General features: G+C 41.8%; 1 protein-coding gene across 6 annotated transcripts in view; it reads left to right on the plus strand.

Annotated features, from left to right (window-relative positions):
• The window catches only part of KIAA1549L (KIAA1549 like), a 308,312-nt gene that overhangs the window by 240,726 nt on the left and 53,490 nt on the right, over positions 1–14,096 (plus strand). For all 6 annotated transcript variants that reach the window (XM_073658126.1, XM_073658125.1, XM_073658123.1 and 3 more), the window contains one exon: positions 2,126–2,258. In XM_073658126.1, the coding sequence (XP_073514227.1) occupies positions 2,126–2,258 (133 nt within the window). The remainder of the gene's footprint in view (positions 1–2,125; positions 2,259–14,096) is intronic.

Here is a 14,096-nt window from a genome sequence, read left to right on the forward strand (position 1 = left end):
AACTCCCATCATTATCCCTGCTGGTGCTGATCGCAGCGCTGGCAGGGAACAATGATGAGGGCAGCATTCAGCACCTGGCACTTGGGAACAGCGCAAACTGTAAATGGATTCCCAAGCACGGATTCACGTACCAGGTGCGGTACGTGATTACACGGACCCATTGACTTGAATGGATCCGTGTGACCCGTGCTGCCGACCAAAAACTGACATGTCAGCATGTGGATCACATGGACACACGGTCCGTGGAAACACACTGATATGTTCACAGATTCATAGATTTGAATTTGTCTGTGTGTGTCAGTGTCTCCAGCATGTGTGGAAACTGTCACCATGTACTGGAAACATTGACATGTAAAAGAGCCTAATAGTAAGTGCCACAAAACCAGGAAATCACAACACATCTGATAAAATAAAGATAATGAGGCCAACCCGTCAGCTCATTCTGCAGCCACATGTAATGGAAACACTGTATGAGTATGACGCTGTTAGGTTCAGGTGAGGAGACCCCAGGTCAGTCCGGACATCACCGTCACAGATGTCTGACTGAGGCCTACATGACAGCAGCACACAAGTTGTATGATGCCATTAGGTGCACAATGTATTGAAACACCAGAGTCACTTTCCCAGTGTAACAATATTTGGAGCAGCCTTTTCTATCAGGCTGAATTGGTAGTTGGTGGTAGGGAACCTACATATTATTATTTAATAGCTGAATGCAGCTTTATGTGTAGTGCTATTACAATAGTGCATGCCTTTCCTTTGTCAATTCCACAGGTTGAACCATAGCTTTATTGTAAGTTATATACAGGTGGAAGCATGATCTATATACTAATGGATTATTTTCTGTGTGTCCCTCTTTACTCTTGCGTTTTCCATTGTACAGATTTCAGTTTCTTTGACTATAGGTTCATAGAGCTGGGAACTAAACAGCGGCCATTGTGGAGTGAAATATTGCTAATGAACCTGTCAATAGGAATGAACATACTCACATAGAGAGAGAACAATAACACGCTGTTCACAAATTGCAGTGAGGCCATGTAAAAGCATAAAGCACACCAGATCATACAAAAGAGCTTACTGAACATGTACAGGAGATTTTAGATACATGGATGCAACGACTTCCAGCCAATGTTATTATTATTATTTATTATTATAACGCCATTTTTTCTATGGCGCTTTACATGTGAAAAAGGGGTACACATAGCAAACAACAATTACAGTAATCTTGAGCAGAAACGATTCAGCGACTGGTACAGGAGAGGAGAGGACCCTGCCCGCGAGGGCTCACAGTCTACAAATGTACAGTATATACTGGGATGAAGTAAATCTTGCTCCTTGTGTCCTTGTAGATGGACCTTGTATTTCTCTGATCCACAGTCCCTAAATGCCTGTATGGACACACAGTTACAGGGGTATTCGCATCTCGTCCATATTTTCAATGTACTGTATGTTAGGCTAGATTCACATTACGTTTGAGACTCCTTTGCTGTCTCCATCAGGGACTTCTGTCTTAATCCCATAAAAGCCAGATTCAGAAGCGCTGATGGAGCCATTGTGTATAACGAGGTGAAATGAGTCCAAAGTCTGCAACTTAGGACCAAGTTTGACTTTTTTTCTGGGCAGTGTTTTTCTTTTATGCCGGACCCAATAGTGCACTCTACTGCCTTATTATTCTCGATGGCTCTGTCAAGTTCAGTCTGAACACTGTTTTTCTGGTCTTTAAGTAGAAGCCTCTGGTGGAGACAGCAAACGGATCTCTATTATAGTGTGAAACCAGCTTTGGCTGCAGGTCCCATGATGATGGGAGCGAAGCGATGTCTGCACATGCCTGGCTTTCTCCATACAACTCTTCCCGAAATTTCTATGAACTAGTCTCCATACATTTCTATATACAGAACAAATGTAAAATAAGCCAAGTTATAGCAAAAGAAGCCCCTCTATTTAGCTGTACAATAGTCATTAATTTTCTTCGATCAGGTAATATAGTGACTATACTTCAGTGGATGGCAGCTTGTGGCTGACTGCTATTGTCCACTCTGAAAAACTTTCCTATATCAGACTCTTTTCTATGAACACTGTAGGTGCACTTGTTCTTGTGTGACATAGTTTACCATATTTTATACAGGCAAACTGCCCTGAAGAACCATCCATATAGAAGTCGACAGTCTCTTAATAGCCCTAGCCCAGGCGAAACTGAAATGGATCTACTTGTGACCCGAGAAAGACCGAGACGTGGAATAAGGAACAGTGGTTATGACGTGAGTTTACTGCTACAGATTTCTTGTTTTCATAAAGTATGTTGTTTTATATGTTACACTTATAAACTAAAACTTAACACATTTTGCAAATAATCTTAATTTAAAAGATCCTATCTGTATACAGCTCCTATGCAAACATGTGTCTCCATAGTTACAGCAGAGCTCCCAACCCTCCCGGATTCAGCAGGACTGTCCCGATTTGAGGGCTCTGTCCTACCGTCCCGGCACGTCAAAGCTTTGTCCCGGCTTCTAATACTTACCTCTCTCCAACATCTTCATCGCTTCTCCTCCTGAGGGCGTGGGGCTGCATCTCTCTGCTCAGTGCATAAATTAAATTATAATATTTACCCCTCTCCTGTGATCGGATCTCCCTGGTACTTTTCATCCTATAAAATTACTAAAAAATAATGAAAAACATTTGATAATGAAAAAAATAATGCCATTTTTAATGTTTTTTTTTTTTTAATAAATATCACAAATCAGCAAATAACACAGACATTTTTAGTGTCCCTATAATCGTAACGACCCGCACAACACACTGATTGGTAAATGGTGTAAAAATGGCGTGATTGATATTTTTTTCTATTAAAGCCATAAAAAATGTAATAAAAATGTAATGCTGAGGCCGTGTTCACATGTAGTGTAAATGCTGTGTTCTTTCTGCTGTTATTTTTTCTGCAGGTGTCCACACCACACGATGCAATACCAATGTTCTCTGATTATTGTGTTTTTGCTGCGTTTTTGCTGCGTTATGCGTGTTCCCCCATATTTGATGCAGACATAAAGCCGCGTTTTTAATGCTTTGATTCTGCGCTTAAAAATGCAACAGTTTTTTTTCATACGTTTTTACAGAAGAAGCCTATAAGGGCCCATACTCATATGCAAGGAAAACGGACAAGTGCAATCCGATAAAACATCGGATTGCACTTGGACCAATGTTAATCAATGAGTGACATCTCATCTGCAATTTTTTTCTCAGCTGAAATCGGGCTGAGAAAAAAATCGCTGCATGCTGCGTATTGCCACATATCTCGGACGAGACTCGCCAATGCAAGTCAATGGGTGCGTGAGAAAAAATCACACGGGACTCAGACCATGCAAGTGTCGTCTGATTTTCACGCACCCGTCTCTTTAAAAGCCGGCAACTCATCAGCCGCATACAGTTACAATACATCGGTACCCGACAATTTAGAATAGAAAGAATAGATCTACAAACATAGAATAGTTAGTTAGATGTCAGTCACACATATAATTAGTACAGTGACTGTGTTGGTTACTGTACTTGTCATTTATTGTTAAAATAAAGAATTTAATAAAAAAAAATTTGGCGTGCGGTTCCCCGTAATTTTATACTCTAGACAGCTGGAGCAGATGTTTGAAGCCTGGGAAGGGAGTAATAACCACGGAGCTTCCCAGGCTACTAATATCATCCCCCAGCTGTATACTTAGCCTTTACTGGCTATTAAAATGGGGGACCTAAAAAAAAATGACGTGGGGTCCCCCTATTTTAACAGCTAGCAAAGGCTAGGCAGACAGCTGGGGACTGATATTAATAGTCTAGTAAGAGGCAATGAATATTGGCCCCCTCCAAGGCTAGAAACAGGAGCCCTCAGCTGCCCCAGAAATGGCGCATCCATAGAATGCACCAATTCTGACACTTAGCCTCGCTCTGCCCACTGCACTGTGGTGGTGGCAAGTGGGGTTATAGGGCTGGGGTTGATGTCAGCTTATAACGCCTTATAATCTTATATACTCATTATATTTGCACCAATTTTAATGAAAAAAGCATGTTAGTGATTCACATTGCAATGGCCCCCATAGTAGCTAGGACATGACAGGTTCCCTTTAAGTGCAGATTCAAAGCTTTTCTGTACTATAAAAAAACTCATTAAATACGCGGCTTCATATCTGCACCAGAAATATATCAAATAAGGGGGAAAAGGCCTAAAAGAATGCACAATAACCAGAGAAGATTGTTATTGTGTAGTTTGGGGGCGGACATCTGCAGAAAACAAAGAACACAGTATTTATGCAACGTGTGAACACAGCCTTACAGACACAAAAAGGACAGATATCGTATGGTGAAGCAACATGAAGATGAGAAAGTTCTGGTGGCTCCGACTGTGAATGAGTGAACAAAAAATAATCCACAGGTCCCAACTAGAGATGAGCAGGACGCACAGATGACACCCCCCCAGCCCTGGCTAATCAAAACCATGCCAGGGACGCTGGATGATAAGAGATTTGTGGCCTCCTGGACACTGGATCAGAGTCCTGTGAATCCATCCGCTCATCTCTAGTCCCAACCATCCCGGATACAGGAGACAGTCCCAAATTTGGGTCTATGCCCTGCAGTCTCAGACGACTGCACAATGTCTGCCACTGCCCCTCTGACAACTCCTCCTGTCAGGGGAGAAAGAAACAGTAAATGGGCATGGGTTGGGGTTTGGCCAGGGGCCTGAGCAAAATTTGCTGCTGTGCTCTTTCTGTTCTTCAAAAGTTGGGAGCTATGGTTATAGTCCACCAACAAACCCTCTAGGAACCGTTCACATGTTCAGTATTTGGTCAGTATTTTATCTCAGTATTTGTAAGCCAAAACCACAAGTGGAACAATCAGAGGAAAAGTATAATAGAAACACGTCACCACTTCTGTATTTATCACCCACTCCTGGTTTTAGCTTACACATACTGATGTAAAATACTGGCCAAATACTGATAATGTGAATGTGGCTTTATAGTCTAAATCTGGAGTCATACCACCGTCCATGATTTTTTGGCAAAATGGCGTCGCTCGTAGTTCATGAATTTTGCGCAAAGTAAAAAATAGTCTTTTTTTCTGTCTTTAACAGTTCTTGCGACTTCATAACACAAAGTGTCGCAAATTTTTCAACATGTCACAGAAATTGCTCAAAATATCTGTAGTTTATTGGATCACTCTGTGGAGGTTGAAGAGGTAGGGCGATGTGGTCCGACAAATTCTGCAACTTTTTAAAAAGTCACAAATGATGAATCAAAAAATCTGGAAACCCTAAACCACACCCATAATAGCAAACAGATAAAAGGACATGCGAACACAAATAAAATAGACTTAAAAAAGGTGCAAACAAAAATGGCTCAATACAGCAAAAAAACAGACAATAAACAGGTGCAAATGCGATAATGAATTGAACTCATGGTCTTTTTTACATTGAAGTCAATGGATAATGTCTCCTGTTTGATTCCTTTTTGTCATGGATTCGTACTCCACATGAACTCCAATTCTCTGTTCCTAGGACATATCAGAGACACAAAATAAAAAACCACAGGTCTGAACAGAACCTAAAGCACAAATGGTTCAGTGGAATGGTAAAATGTTTGACACCAGTCAACAGCTCTTATATTTCAAGTCATCCTTTTCTTTCATGTAGATCTACAAGGTAGCATAAAAAGCATGAATCATTGTAAATGTATTAAAATAGATTCTTTATTAGTACATAAATACATATCAATTATTTCCCCAAAACAAACCCCACAAAGCAATACAATAACAAACCCCTAAAAAGCAGGAATGTCCTATAGAAAATCCCTGTTCACACAACCTAATTTATCCTTAATAGAAACCACAAGATAAAAATCATCTAGTTCATCACATAATCTGTTGTGCAAGCAGGGATTTTCTATAGGGGCTTCCTGTGATGTTTTTTGGGGGTGGTATATGTATTATCTGAACTGACTCATCAGTTCATAGTTGTCCGCAGGAGCTTGCTGGAAGACATTGCACAGTAGAGTTGGTAGCAGAAGGAGCTGCCAATGAACAGTGATGATTTTAGCTCCGCACAGTGTCCTGATGCTAGTCTTGTGTGTAATTTACGGCCGCCGCATACAATGCAATGATTCCAGAATCAGGACCTCTTGTTCTAGGTTGGATGGGTTTATTGGGACTTATAGAGAATAATTAGTAAAAGGAAAAAAACATCTCACCGCCATCAATGCCAGTATGGTTCCGGAGCACGGAAGAGCGTTTTTGCTTGTACACAGGAAAAGGTGATCCAGCTCCACGGAGTAAAACTTGTCTTTATTAGTAAATTCAGTTCCAATAGTGAGGTTAAAATATCATATCTGTGGAGCTGGATCCCCTTTTTCTATACTAAGACTTATGGGGAATGCATCTATATATATAATCGTCTTATCCCGTCTGTCTGTCTGTCTGTCCAGGAAATCCCGCGTCGCTCATTGGTCCGGCCGCGGGATTTGAGAAAAAGATGGCGGCCGTTAGCGGCTCATCTGCCGGACGGAGGTTAGCGGCGATGCAGCCGGGAGATGAGGCGCTCATCTCCCGGCCGCTAGCAGCAGAGGTATCCCGACCGGCGGCGACGCCGCTGACCTCCATGCGGCTAGGGTGTCAAGGGAAGACCGGGGAGCGGCGCTGCCGGTCGGGATACTTCTGCTGCGAGCAGCCGCTCATCTCCCGGCTTCTCGCAGCGGAAGTAGCTGCACAGGCAGCGACTCTCCCCGGTCCTCACCAATACGATTCCACTCCCCGGTCCTCACCAATACGATTCGCTGGCCGCGACCAATCAGTGATCTTGGCGCAAAATTTAAACACCGCTGTGCTGATTGGTCGCGGCCGCTGCCCGCGACCAATCAGCGATTTTGGCGCCACTCTTAAACAGCGGCCGCGACCAATCAGCGATCTTGGCGCCACATTTAAACACTGCTGTGCTGGTTGGTCGCGGACACTGCCCGCGACCAATCAGCGATTTTACCGCAAAATTGAAACAGCGGCCGCAACCAATCAGGCATTTTATCGCCAAATTTAAACAACGCTCTGCTGATTGGTCGCGACTGCCGGCCGCGACCAATCAGTGATATTGGCGCCAAATTTAAACACCGTTTTGCTGATTGGTCGCGGTTGCCAGCCGCGACCAATCAGCGATTTTGGCGCCAAATTTAAACAACGTTCTGCTAATTGCACCCGGTCGGCTGCATACATATTCTAGAATACCCGATGCGTTAGAATCGGGCCACCATCTAGTTTAACATAAGAACTAAATTATCTGACCAACAGGACTGATGGTAAGTATGGACCGGCTTTAGATTCTCTTAGGCTTCAGGATCCTTGAGAGATTGCAAAAAAATTACAATCCACCTAAAGCATCTATAAAATAAGCCAGCAGCATATTCAAACATATAGACCTATGAAAAAGCATGAATCAATGTAAATGTATCAAAATAGAGTCTTTATTAGTAAATATATGTAAATAAATGATTTCCAATAATAGACTAAGCCAACACCACAAGCCAATAAATAAACACCCCCCTAAAAACATCACAGGAAGCTTCTATAGAAAATCCCTAGTCAAACAACATGTCACCTCCTGATGAAGAAGGGAAATGTACATCAGGTTGTTTGCTCAGGTTATCACCTGTTAACCTACTTCATTATATTTACAGGTATTTCTAGTTTTATTTATTGATATCTTTATTTTACGTGGTGAGCTAAAACTGTTTTACATTGTTGGTCTCATTCAGGGGTAATTATGTTTTGCGAGCAGAGATTTTCTATAGGGGCTACCTGTGCCCAAGTGCATGACCTTACATTTATCTACATTAAATTTCAATTGCCATTTCTCAGCGTAAGGCCTCATTCAGTCATCTGTGTGGCACGATGCCAATACAAATCTATGGGTACGTGAAAAACACTCCATCCGTGTGATGTCCACATTTAATATTGCAAAGTATAGAAGTTTTGTAATTCCTTTCCTAAGTCATATTGCACGACTGGTTGATTGCGGGGTTGATTGTGACTTGTAGGATTGCTGCTTCCAATAGGTGGTTCTTTAGAGTTCAAGTCCTTTTCTTCTCTGAAGAGGCAATTTGCATATTAGGTTTCCCAGAGGAGCATTGCACTGCGAATAAGCCTCCTTACTTTGGCATGGCAGAGCCGGTATGTCACTCTCCACAAGGAGAAATGTTACCCCTTAGACCTCAGTCCAGAGCCTCTCACCTAGCCAAATCAGTTCTCATACTTTGCACTGATGAGGGCGAACAGCCAGAATCACTGTGTCTGAAAATTGAGATTCTGATTTGGCTATTATCCTAAGCCATATTGCACGACTCGTTAAAGGGATGATTGTGACTTGTAGGTTTGCTGCCTCCAATAGGTGGCGCCATAGAGTTCAAGTCCTCTTTTTCTCTGAAGAGGCAATTTGCACATTTATTTTTCCCAGAGGAGCATTGCACTGCAAATAAGCCTCCTTACATTGGCATGCCAGAGCCGATGTGTCACTCTCCACAAGGAGAAACGTTACCCCTTAGACCTCAGTAATTTATTTATTTATTTATCCATCTATGAAAAACGCTGATGTCACACGGATAATAAAAAAACACACATGGACCACACACTGATGACACTGGTCCAAAACTCCGATGTCACAAGTACCATTTTTTACATAGCTGTTTGAACATAGACATATGAATGAGGCCTAAGCCTTTAGCTTCCCTAAATCCCTCTCCATTATTACGTTATCCTCCTCTGTGTTGATTACCTTGCAGAGTTTAGTATCATCTGCAGATATTGAAATTTGACTCTGAATTCCATCATCAAGGTTATTAATAAATATATTAAAAAGAAGAGGGCCCAATACTGACAAATATGGTACCACACTATTAACTCTGACCCAATCAGAGTATGTTCCTGTAACAACCACCCTGTGTTTCTTATCACTGAGTGATGTATTAATCCATTTACACATATTTTCCCCTAATCCCATGTTTTATTTTATGTACTAAACTTTTATGTGGCACTGTATCAAACACCTTTTTTAATAGTAGTATTGGTTTTCTCGCAGTAATAAAGACTTTTCCCTAACTGAACAAGTGAGTATATGCTTGTCCTTGATTATGTGATTTGGCGTATTTTTCCATTTATGTTAAAAGTATAGTGAATATTTTTAAGGGAATAATAAGAGACCTATTAATGTAAAATTTGCCACTATGTCCATTGCCTGAAGATATTTTTCTGTGATATGGGAGAAGGCTTGTGTGGGTGATATTGCATGTAAGTTGGTTGGCTTTTATCCCAAAATTTCAGCAAGGGTCGGCACTCCGTAGGGACGCTGTGGTGCACATGGAAAGGTAACAGCATACATAAAATGATGAATCCCGGCACTCACGTGTTGATTTAAAGTTCTTTTTAATGGAGGTCCACATACAAAACATTTCAGCCTATCCCAGGCTTTTGTCAATTGTCAAAAGCCTTTTAATCAACACGTGAGTGCCGGGATTCATAATTTTATGTAGGCTTTAATCCAAGTCTGCTGTTCGGTCCCAGTTTGGCTATGGCTCACAGAATTCCTCTGTCTGATACAATGAGAACAGCGCTTTAAATGAGTAAATGTAGTAATTGAGGGTGGGCTGTTGCAAAATCAACATTGAAGCCTAGGAGTTTTTAAACGTTTGTGTAATTAGTCCAGCAATTCAATACATGGACTAATAAATACTGGTTTAGCCTGGGAAGAGTTACCGTGCTTTCTAATGCAGTAATGTGGAAATGTGTGCAGGCACGAGCTTCTGTCATGGCCATAATGTGTCTTTATTTTACGTTTTTATGTAAAATCAATGAAGGTAGTAATTCACTCCTCTCCATCATGGATGAGCCTCCGACTAGAGGTACAAGATTTACACGTTAATAACTTCAGACAGAAACTGACATTTTAATTCTTTTGAATGTGTTGGGGGGGTTATCCTTAGATTAGTGAGGCACACAACATAATTGAGTCCTGTGTTGGATGATATGAACGTACTCTACTGTGCATTTAAAGACATTATAGTAGTCCATCAGATGTGGTGTATTCCACATGACTCATATATTACTGTGAGGACGATTATTCTAGTTGCTACTTCCTATGTAAGTACAGTACAGACCAAAAGTTTGGACACACCTTCTCATTTAAAGATTTTTCTGTATTTTCATGACTATGAAAATTGTACATTCACACTGAAGGCATCAAAACTATGAATTACCACATGTGGAATTATATACTTAACAAAAAAGTGTGAAACAACTGAAAATATGTCTTATATTCTAGATTCTTCAAAGTAGCCACCTTTTGCTTTGATGACTGCTTTGCACACTCTTGGCATTCTCTTGATGAGTTTCAAGTGGTAGTCACCGGAAATGGTCTTCCAACAATCTTGAAGGAGGTCCCAGAGATGCTTAGCACTTGTTGGCCTTTTTGCCTTCACTCTGCGGTCCAGCTCACCCCAAACCATCTCGATTGGGTTCAGGTCTGGTGACTGTGGAGGCCAGGTCATCTGGCATAGCACCCCATCACTCTCCTTCTTGGTCAAATAGCCCTTACACAGCCTGGAGGTGTGTTTGGGGTCATTGTCCTGTTGAAAAATAAATGATGGTCCAACTAAACGCAAACCGGATAGAATAGCATGCCGCTGCAAGATGCTGTGGTAGCCATGCTGCTTCAGTATGCCTTCAATTTTGAATAAATCCCCAACAGTGTCACCAGCAAAGCACCATCACACCTCCTCCTCCATGCTTCACGGTGGGAACCAGGCATGTAGAGTCCATCCGTTCACCTTTTCTGCGTCGCACAAAGACACGGTGGTTGGAACCAAAGATCTCAAATTTGGACTCATCAGACCAAAGCACAGATTTCCACTGGTCTAATGTCCATTCCTTGTGTTCTTTAGCCCAAACAAGTCTCTTCTGCTTGTTGCCTGTCCTTAGCAGTGGTTTCCTAGCAGCTATTTTACCATGAAGGCCTGCTGCACAAAGTCTCCTCTTAACAGTTGTTGAAGAGTTGTGTCTGCTGCTAGAACTCTGTGTGGCATTGACCTGGTCTCTAATCTGAGCTGCTGTTAACCTGCGATTTCTGAGGCTGGTGACTCGGATAAACTTATCCTCAGAAGCAGAGGTGACTCTTGGTCTTCCTTTCCTGGGACGGTCCTCATGTGAGCCAGCTTCTTTGTAGCGCTTGATGGTTTTTGCAACTGCACTTGGGGACACTTTCAAAGTTTTCCCAATTTTTCGGACTGACTGACCTTCATTTCTTAAAGTAATGATGGCCACTCATTTTTCTTTACTTAGCTGCTTTTTTCTTGCCATAATGCAAATTCTAACAGTCTATTCAGTAGGACTATCAGCTGTGTATCCACCTGACTTCTGCACAACACAACTGATGGTCCCAACCCCATTTATAAGGCAAGAAATCCCACTTATTAAACCTGACAGGGCACACCTGTGAAGTGAAAACCATTTCTGGTGACTACCTCTTGAAGCTCATCAAGAGAATGCCAAGAGTGTGCAAAGCAGTCATCAAAGCAAAAGGTGGCTACTTTGAAGAACCTAGAATATAAGACATATTTTCAGTTGTTTCACACGTTTTTGTTAAGTATATAATTCCACATGTGTTAATTCATAGTTTTGATGCCTTCAGTGTGAATGTGCAATTTTCATAGTCATGAAAATACAGAAAAATCTTTAAATGAGAAGGTGTGTCCAGACTTTTGGTCTGTACTGTATGTAAGGACATGCCCCCCTTTGCAACTTAGTAAATAGGTTGACCTACTGTTTTGTCTCTACAGCTCATATGCAGACTTATGTGCCTCCATGGTAACAGACCACAAACATTCTTTTTCTGGGTTCAAATGATCGTATTTCACAATATTTATACAGCAATGCCTGGACTGATTGTGGGTCTCCTGACCTGAACGTACAGCCTCATAGACATATATGAGGCCGTAGGGTTGAGTCACAAGACTTGCCGCCCAACCTGGCATTGCAGTCCTTATATATACCATTAAATACACTTGTGTGAACCCGGCCTTATTCATATACATTAGTTATGTAAGCAAGAATTATGGCACAGGAAGTTTTTAATTTAGAATATCTGCTCAGTTGTTTTTCATTTTAAATGCATTAGAGGGAATTTGTCAGCAGGTGTTTTTCTATGTAATCTAAGAGCACTATAATGTAGGGGAAGAGACCTTATTACAGCGATGTGTCACTTACTGAGCTGTGTTTTGCTGTTTCAATACATTCAGTGTTTTATCAGCAGGAGATTATCTATGGAGGACAACTGGCCTTGTGGTTCCTGGTCCAACCACACCCCAAGCACTGATTAGCTGCTCTCTGTTACTATACAATGTACACAGAATGCTGTGGAGTGGGCAGGTTATACACAGCACAGCAACTGAGCTCTGCTAGATCTGCAGCAGTGAATACTGTGACTCTATCATAACTGCCGCACCCAGTAATCTAAGTGACACATCGCTGGAATCAGGGTTGCCTCTTGCTGCTGTCAGATTACATAGCAAAAGCCTCATAGACATATATGAGGCCGTAGGGTTGAGTCACAAGACTTGCCGCCCAACCTGGCATTGCAGTCCTTATATATACCATTAAATACACTTGTGTGAACCCGGCCTTATTCATATACATTAGTTATGTAAGCAAGAATTATGGCACAGGAAGTTTTTAATTTAGAATATCTGCTCAGTTGTTTTTCATTTTAAATGCATTAGAGGGAATTTGTCAGCAGGTGTTTTTCTATGTAATCTAAGAGCACTATAATGTAGGGGAAGAGACCTTATTACAGCGATGTGTCACTTACTGAGCTGTGTTTTGCTGTTTCAATACATTCAGTGTTTTATCAGCAGGAGATTATCTATGGAGGACAACTGGCCTTGTGGTTCCTGGTCCAACCACACCCCAAGCACTGATTAGCTGCTCTCTGTTACTATACAATGTACACAGAATGCTGTGGAGTGGGCAGGTTATACACAGCACAGCAACTGAGCTCTGCTAGATCTGCAGCAGTGAATACTGTGACTCTATCATAACTGCCGCACCCAGTAATCTAAGTGACACATCGCTGGAATCAGGGTTGCCTCTTGCTGCTGTCAGATTACATAGCAAAAGCCTGACGGATTCCCTTTAAGACTATGTGCGCACGATGCAGATTTGAAGCAGAAATTTCCTGAGCATATTTACCTCTCCCTGGCAGTAAAAAAACGCATGTGGATTTTACATGCGTTTTTGATGCGTTTTTCCATGTGGTTTTTGAAGTGTTTTTGTACATCAATGAATGCTTTTTGGAGCTAAATAAGGTTATTTGGTGGGACATTGCTTAAACTTGGATTACCATAGAACTGGGGTGAGTATATTGGTTCATTTAAATAATGAAAGAATGTGTCTGTTGTATTTCAAATAAAGTGTTTGCTCTGTGTCTGTGTGTTTATTTAACTCTTAACTTTAATTAAGTTTGGACATGAAAAGGTCTGATTGACACCTTGTCATCACCAAACAAAAGAGCTGGGTGTCAGCTAGTCCCATTCACCCAATCTTCAGTAGCATTTGTATTCATGTAATATATGCGGCTGCTGTGAGATGTTATTTTTAGCCTGGGAAGGTGCCATTAGGCAGACATTTTCCCTGGCCATAATTAACATCTCACAGCTGGTTCGTTAGCCGCTACGTCCCCCCTGATCAGCACTCAGCAGCGCTTTGGACACAACTTATTTTTGTTGCGTCCAAAATGCGATGTTCTAATACCGCACTTTTGTAGTCGGTACATGTGAATCCACCGCATATAATGACACTTCAATCAGTCAAAATCTGCAGCGGAGACTAGCGTGTCCGCTACAGAAATTGACATGCTGTGGGTGAGTTTGGGTACGTGGCCACGGTCAGGAACAGGTGTTTACACAGCGTCAAACCCACAGCGTCCATATGTTACAGCATAGTGGATGGGATCTCTAGAAATACCATGTTCACTATACGTGCGTCAGATGCTGCAAATCACACGTGGACACTGACATGCGGTGCGTCTTTCAGGACCG

Source organism: Phyllobates terribilis, unplaced genomic scaffold (genome assembly GCF_046119375.1).
Source record: "Phyllobates terribilis strain yellow unplaced genomic scaffold, ASM4611937v1 Scaffold_13__5_contigs__length_258822181, whole genome shotgun sequence".
In the NCBI taxonomy this organism is placed as follows: Eukaryota; Metazoa; Chordata; class Amphibia; order Anura; family Dendrobatidae; genus Phyllobates; species Phyllobates terribilis.